Here is a 7,452-nt window from a genome sequence, read left to right on the forward strand (position 1 = left end):
CTCCCACCAGCCCAGGTTGCCCAGGTTGCCTCATCCAACCTGGACTCGAACACCTCCAGGGACGGGGCATCCACAGCTTCTTTGGGCAGCCTGTGCCAGTGCCTCACCACCCTCTGAGTGAAGAATTTATTCTTTATAACTAACCTAAATCTCCTCTCTCTTAGTTTAAAGCCATTCCCCCTTGTCCTATCACTCGACCCCCTGACAAAAAGTCCCTCCCCGGCTTTCCTGTAGCACCCTGTAGGTACTGGAAGGCCACTATGAGGTCTCCCCAGAGCCTACTGTTCTCCGGGCTGAACAACCCCAGCTGTCTGATCCTGTCTCCCTAAAGAAAAGCATACTGGGATATGTATGAGGACGTACGGCACTTTTACTTGATGCAGCCTTTTTTCTTTATCGACAGATTTACAAGGGCCCGGACTGGTCGTTCCGATACACAGGCCTCCAGCTGAACTGTGAATATCGTTTTCGTGCATGTGCCATTCGCCAGTGCCAGGAGGCAGTAGGTCATCAGGACCTGATAGGCCCCTACAGCGCACCAGTGCTATTCATCTCTCAGAGGACTGAACCACCGGCAAGCACCAACAAGGACACTGTGCAAACCACAAGGACACAATGGTCACAGAGCGACCAAGTGTGTGCTGCTGTCATTCTTGCACTTTTTGCTATCTTTTCCATTCTGATCGCTGTTATCATCCAGTACTTTGTAATAAAGTGAAGAAAACAGATTTATTTTAGAATGCTGCCCATTACATTTTACTTTCTCATAATCTAAAAATAATTCTGTTCTCTTGCTTTTACAAAAACAGGCATTTAGCACCGGCATTGGGACTGATGCAAACCTTTTCAGCCACTTTAAAAAGCTTACTGGTAGGTATAGGCTGACACGTGTTAGTAGAATGCAAGCCACAGAAATACAATCTTTTTTTAATATGCCTTCTTGCAGTACAAACTTCATATGGGGCGAGCAGTGTTTAAATGAAAAGGGTTTGATCAGTAAACTCAAGTGTAAAAACGGTTTCCCAGCCCACACTTTTAAGGGTTACTACCATAGCAGGGAAGAATGTGCAGAACGCATTTAAAACTTACACTTAACAAACTTGTGCTGTATACAATATTAATCTGATGCTGTGAAAGCAATTTAGCGCTGTATTTCTACCTCCTCATTTGTCTTAATTATTTGGGAAGCAGGATTCATGATGAAAAACAGAAGGGGCTTTTCTCAGGCAGCAAATAATAAACTGAATGGAAGAGTGTGCACGAAGGAAGCTTCTTACCTGATAAATGTGGAGTTCTTCACTGCAAGTAGATGTTTTTGAAAGACTACGAGGGGATGGCACAAGTGGTTTATCTTGCCCCCAGGATTTGATGTTTACTCATGAAAAAATGCCTCTTTTACTTCTTACGAATACAGGAGGGAGAGTGAGAGAGAACTTTTTAGATTTGTTACTTAAATTTAAAAATGCATTTCTGAAGTTGACCTTTGATCGGATGCAGTTTATACAGGTGTCTGTGCCCTCTGATTTTGGCTAGTTAATAGATCTTTGAGATAAAATTCATGACCGAATTTTTGCTGTTACCCCCGACATTCACTTGCCATATCCACCAGAATCAAGCACTGCCTTCTTTATTTTTCTTCTTTTCTTTTTTCCTATCTTTTCTTTGGGGCACCAAATCAGAGACGAAGTGTAGTAATTTGCACCAGAAAACTTAAAGCTGCTTTTTCTTGAGATCCTAATGTTTAATGTAATGTCTCTTTGGATACTGTACCAAATTGTTGATTGCATGTAGTTAATGTTGCATTAGAGCACTTTGCAATTGCATAACTCATCAATGTTTTGTGAGCTTGCATTTGTGAGTTCTTGAATGACCAGACTGAATTTTATCAAGTATCCCATTGAACATCTTGCTAGATGTCAATGATTGCCAGTGACACAAAGCTTGTAGTGAACCTATCTTTAAACAAATTCTTGTCTCATCACACTTACGTTACTTGTTATACACTTTGTAATTAGCTATTTTTAATTTATTTGAGTTACGAGATAGTGGATCATTAATGACTTCTAGTTGTGTTCAGTTTAGCATTTTTAATGGTATTAAACACTTCTGTCAGTCTTAATAATAATAAAAAAGGAACCTCTGTCTTGTGCTTTGAAGATCTCTGAAGAATTTCTCTTATAACGGGCATGTATTGTAATTGTTTATACGTCCAATGATCTGTGCTGTAGAAAAAAATGTTGCTGAGTTTTGTTTTTTTTTTAAAAAAAATGGCTAAGAACTTGGCCTCCAAGTGGCGAGGATGATCTGTCTTTAGACTGTACTGTATGTTTACATTTCCTTTCCGATCTGTCATTTTTATGTATAGGCTGATACCTTCCCACAGACTACAGTGATAACAGGTGTTTTCTAGAAACCTTCTTAAAAGTGCCATGTTTGGCAGTACAAATGAGGTTGAGTGTAATAAGCCCAGAGATTTCTTACGGTTGAATGTCTAAAAAGCGGTAAGATTTGTTACTGCAGTCAACCTGCGGTGACTTAATGTTTTTCATAGTAAAATTCAAATGAGCTCCTATTTTTGATAGTCATTTACTAGCGTATTTGCCATTTGAGCCTCAGTGCGTATTACTGCATTGAAGACAGGTTTTTAATGTAATCTTAATTTTACCTCATATACTGTACATTCCAAAAAGAAAATTAAAAAATAAAAAAAAATAAAAATAAAAAAACTTTTTAAGACGTTATAGATACACTACCAAACATATCACTTTGCAACTGTAACGCGTCGGACTCCACGAGGACGAAAACTGTCTAGCCTCCTAGGAAATGCATAAAAAAAAACGATGTAGCAGAGTTACCTTTCAAATCTGTGGAAAAAAAAATAATAATAAAAAAAAAGCATCATTCTTTGTCGTTGTCCCCGAGTCCCCTTCCAACCACGACTCCGCGGCTGCCGCCCGCCCTCCGCCGCCTCCCTCCGAGGCTCGGGCGGGGCGGGCGGCCGGGGCGGGCCGAGCTCGGGCGGCTCCGAGCGGCGGCGGCGGAGGAGCAGGAGCTGGAGGAGAGGGGCTGAGATGGCGGCGGCCCCCGTGTGGGGCGGCGGGGGGAACGGCAGCCAGGGCGAGGCGTCGTGGCCCGGGCAGCCGTGCGACGAGCGGCTGTGCTCGGCGCTGCCGGTGCGGGCGCTGATCCCGGTGACGGCCGTGTGCGCCGGGCTCTTCGCCGTCGGTGTGGCGGGCAACGTGCTGACGGTGCTGGTCATCTGCGGGCAGCGCGACATGAAGACCACGACCAACCTGTACCTGGGCAGCATGGCCGTGTCCGACCTGCTCATCCTGCTGGGGCTGCCCTTGGACCTGTACCGCCTGTGGCGCTCGCGGCCGTGGATCTTCGGGCAGCTGCTGTGCCGCCTCTCGCACTACCTGAGCGAGGGCTGCACCTACTGCACCATCCTCCACATCACCGCCCTGACGGTGGAGCGCTACCTCGCCATCTGCTTCCCCCTCAAGGCCAAGGTGGTGGTCACCAAGCGCCGCGTCAAGGCCGTCATCGGCGCCCTCTGGGCCTTCGCCCTCCTCTCGGCTGGGCCCTTCTTCTTCCTGGTGGGCGTCGAGCAGCCCGACAACCACACCGACTTCGGCCGCGAGTGCAAGCCCACCCCGCAGGCCCTCGAGTCCGGCCTGCTGGCCACCATGTTCTGGGTCACCACCTCCTACTTCGTCCTGCCCGTCCTCTGCCTCAACGTCCTCTATGGCTTCATCGGCAGGGAGCTGTGGCGCAGCAAGGGGCACCTGCGGGGTCCCAGCGCAGCCCTCAGGGAGCGGGGACACCGGCAGACCGTCAAGATCTTGGGTGAGTCCTGCAGACCCTCGATGGTACCCAGGAGGTGTCTTTCTGGCAGAACCTTCCCCATTTTTTGCCAGAAAGCCGCCCATTTTGGGGCTGCTGGGCTTCAGAGGGCCCCAGTGCACCTTGCCAGCAGCATCTGGGCACCACAGCAGGTGGGGAGAGGGGAAGAGTTTGGGCTTATCTTTAGGGACGGGGCTGAAGCATCCACAGGAGCACATGCAGGGCAGAGGGAATGCAGGAGAACAGCCCAGGTACCCGACCTGGCTCCAGGGGGCCACTCTCTGACACCACACAGCCAGCAGCTATGCTGGCTCCAGAGAAATACCCCTTTTTTTTTAGATTTTACTAGACAGGACTGGATACGAGGCTCTTGGTGGTCTGCTACTTCAGAAAATCTGGCATCCCGGCAGTCCCAGCCACCTCCCACTGGCAAATTTCTGCCTCTGAAAAAAAAAATCTGTATGATTTTCTAAGCTGTCCTCCACAGGAGCAGCTCACCGACAGCCCAGGCAGGCTGCAGACCGGCATTAAACCCTTCAGGGCTGTTTCCAAACGAGTGGCACTGTACCAAAGCACTTCCTGCTGATGCACAGCGCTGTCAGCTCTTCATTCATTTTCTTACTCGCGTTCGTTCAATGAGTGTTAGGTGTGGGAAAGCTGGGGGTCCCAATCTGGTCAGGGGCTGCAAAGTTTGTAGATAGCAAATCTGGCACACAGAAATTAACCTAATTATCGATTAACAAGCATGAAATGAAATGCCCTGCTTGCTCTCTCACCGATGGGAAGGGTTTTGTGATCTATATGGGAGCCTTCTCGCACCGAGGATGCGATCAGCTGGGCAGAAATAGAGGAGCAGGAAGTAACAAAACTAAGCCCGTTTCGCTGGCTGACCTGAGGAAGGTGCTTACACTGGAGAAGGCACAAGGCTGGCCAACAGAAACACGTCCAAATCCAAAGACTCATAACTGGACTCGATGCCATTCCTATTTTTAGCAAATGAAAGGCATTAATTTTTATGTCTATATATCCTATATATATATTTATATGAAGATATTTGCTCATCTCAAAGGAGCAGGTGCCATCAATGTATTCCAGGCATAAACTTGCTTTTTCTAAGCTCTGAGAAAGATGAAGGATCCTCCTGAAATGATCATTTGTTTTATTTGCCTGCACTTATAAGCAAAAATAATTAAAAATGTGAGCACACTAGTTTATTTTGTAGGAATTGGTGCTGAGAAACACATTACCTCACAGGTGACCCTTTAAATCATGCACTCACTTGGTTCTTCCTCATCTGCTCCAGCTATGTGGCCATTGCAAGAGGGTTTGTAGGTGATGAAGTACCTTTTAAAGGTGGTGTGTTAAGAAGCTATGCAAGACCATGGGAACAGCTGCAGTGCCTCAAGCTAGAGATCCAGCTAGGCAATATCTGCAGCTGTAGCTGTCCAGGGCTATGTGTGGGAGATTCAGGGGGAAAAATCAGCCAAATTAACACAGCAGGGTCTTCACACCACAGCAGCGCGGATTCAGTGGGAGCTGGGATGTCTGAGATTCCCCCCTCACAGTTCTGACCCTGCAGCATTTGACAGCGATGCAGGTGCATAGGAACAGCCTCTGTAAGGCGCAGCCTGCCCGGTGCTTCCACACAGACACCTCTTCTTGCTCAGGTTTTCATTTTCCCTTTCCTATCACACACATGACCATGCAGTCAGTGCTGAGGGGAATCTTTCTGTCCTGGCCGTGCTGCCCAGATGTTACAGTGCTGTTACAGCTGTTTACATTCTTCTCGGCAAACTCAGCTGTCAGAGTTCAGCTGACGATTTTGCCAGTTGCCTCTTAATCCAAAGGCTCACTGCTGGACCTGATGCTGTTCCCGTTCTCAACTCAAGGCTGTTTATTTCTGTATTTCATTCGTACCCGTTTGAAAAACCTCCAAAAGCAGCCGCGTGACATAGAGCTTGCTGGATGCTTGATAAGTTAACTCGCTCCTTAACTCTTGCATGTGTTGTTTTGTCTTGTAGCTGTGGTGATTCTGGCCTTTATAATTTGCTGGTTGCCTTTCCACATTGGCAGGATCATTTTTATAAACACCCAGGACACCAGGATGATGCTCTTCTCCCAGTACTTCAACATCTTCGCCCTGCAGCTTTTCTACCTGAGTGCCTCCATCAACCCCATCCTCTACAACCTCATTTCAAAGAAGTACAGGGCGGCAGTCTACAAGCTGCTGCTGCCGCACCGCTCCGCGGAAAGGGCCTTCGCGATCACTAAAGAGGCTGGAGGCTACACGGAAACCAGCACTAGCATGAGAAACAAGTAAATGGCCGGCCTCTGAGGCTGCACCCCGGACGCCAGGCTTTTCGAGACGTTCCCTGCGAAGGAAAGGCGCTTCCTTTTCGCAGCGGAGCCAGGAAGGGTGGACGGCTGTCAGTGCGTGCGGTGTTTTATAGCGCTTTGTATTTTGAAATACGTGTGTTTTTGCTAACAGAGCGAGCGTGGACCTTAAAATGGGGAGAACGACGTGCGGCAAGTGAAAGGGAGCACGAGAGGGAAAGCTGGAGCGTATTACCAGTAAAACTGAGGTTTATGTTTGTTCCGTGTGGTTCAATCGCACGTGTGTTCTCTACGATTGGTCGTATTGCCTAAGTATCCCGACATGGAGGACCGCAAGGCAAGGAGCAACTCCCGGAGAGCCTTTGCTATTTTAAAATGTTGTTCTTGTAAGGAGAGGGACACAAAAGGAACTGTGCATCACCTCGAGCATCCTTGGGAGAAGGGGAGCATGTTTTTACCACCTGCTCTTGTAATCGCCTAACTCTTCCCTTGGGGAACCGTCTTCTCGGTTATTAAAGGGCTTAACCCTTCTGGTCTGACCCGTGCAATCAAGTAGGATCTCTTAATTACTGGCAACCAATCCCCTGTGCCAACTGAGATATTCCTGGTTACATCCTCTTGAGGTGTTTGGTTAGTGCGAGCGCTCTGCCTCCCTGGCATCACGTTGTGTACCGTGTGTGCAAACGATAACGCCGAGCGAGCCGAGCTGCTCACGGACGGGACACGTCACCCCACGTGCTGGACTGCGCCCAGGACTGTGGGTGTACCGCAGGTCGTAAAACAGCTCGCTGGTTTTGCTCCAGAGGGTTGAAATACTAAGTTAGCCTACAAAACCTAAGGGCGAGTACTTGCTAGGAGGGGTTATAAAGGAGTTACGGTGCCGTTTGCTCCAGGGAACGACTGGGCGTGACCCAGGCATCTTAGCAGTTGTCTTCCAGGCTATCCTGAGATAAGTCTGGAACAAAAATCAGTGAAGTCGGACTGCGCTTACGTGAGCATCACCGGAGGTACGGCCGCACGTGCCTCTGCTAACTTGTTAGCCTTTGTTAATTTATGTGTCTGTGGTGCATAAAATGCTGGAGTTTACCAAAACGCTGAGGCAACTCAAAATCCAGCTTGGGGATCTCAGAACAGCAGAGTTGGATCCAAGCCTTCTCCAGTCTTAAAAATATGGCCAAACTCTTTCATTAGCAATTTATAGCTCTGAGTCACTGAATAAAATATCCGAAGGCAGAAAAGTCCCCAACTCACTGCGCACACATTAAGCATTCC

General features: G+C 48.1%; 2 protein-coding genes across 6 annotated transcripts in view; both read left to right on the forward strand.

Annotated features, from left to right (window-relative positions):
* Window positions 1-2,255, forward strand: part of FNDC3A (fibronectin type III domain containing 3A) — a 116,634-nt gene extending 114,379 nt beyond the window's left edge. For all 5 annotated transcript variants that reach the window (XM_035323023.1, XM_035323017.1, XM_035323038.1 and 2 more), the window contains one exon: window positions 404-2,255. In XM_035323023.1, coding sequence (XP_035178914.1) covers window positions 404-718 — 315 coding nt within the window. In that variant the 3' untranslated portion in view covers window positions 719-2,255. The remainder of the gene's footprint in view (window positions 1-403) is intronic.
* A 688-nt stretch (window positions 2,256-2,943) lies between these two features.
* MLNR (motilin receptor) lies at window positions 2,944-6,758 on the forward strand. Its single transcript, XM_035323150.1, has 2 exons — window positions 2,944-3,849; window positions 5,868-6,758. The coding sequence occupies exons 1-2, from the start codon at window positions 3,072-3,074 to the stop codon at window positions 6,164-6,166; spliced, it is 1,077 nt and encodes a 358-aa protein (XP_035179041.1). The 5' UTR covers window positions 2,944-3,071; the 3' UTR covers window positions 6,167-6,758.
* Window positions 6,759-7,452: the final 694 nt, after the last annotated feature.

The sequence above is a fragment of the Oxyura jamaicensis genome, chromosome 1, assembly GCF_011077185.1.
Source record: "Oxyura jamaicensis isolate SHBP4307 breed ruddy duck chromosome 1, BPBGC_Ojam_1.0, whole genome shotgun sequence".
Taxonomy (NCBI): Eukaryota; Metazoa; Chordata; class Aves; order Anseriformes; family Anatidae; genus Oxyura; species Oxyura jamaicensis.

Bases quoted from the DNA above. Each gene is read 5' to 3' on its own strand.
- MLNR (XM_035323150.1), top strand. From the start codon at position 3,072: ATGGCGGCGGCCCCCGTGTGGGGCGGCGGGGGGAACGGCAGCCAGGGC. The intron at 3,850-5,867 runs GTGAGTCCTGCA...TTTGTCTTGTAG, and splicing joins GCAGACCGTCAAGATCTTGG to CTGTGGTGATTCTGGCCTTT.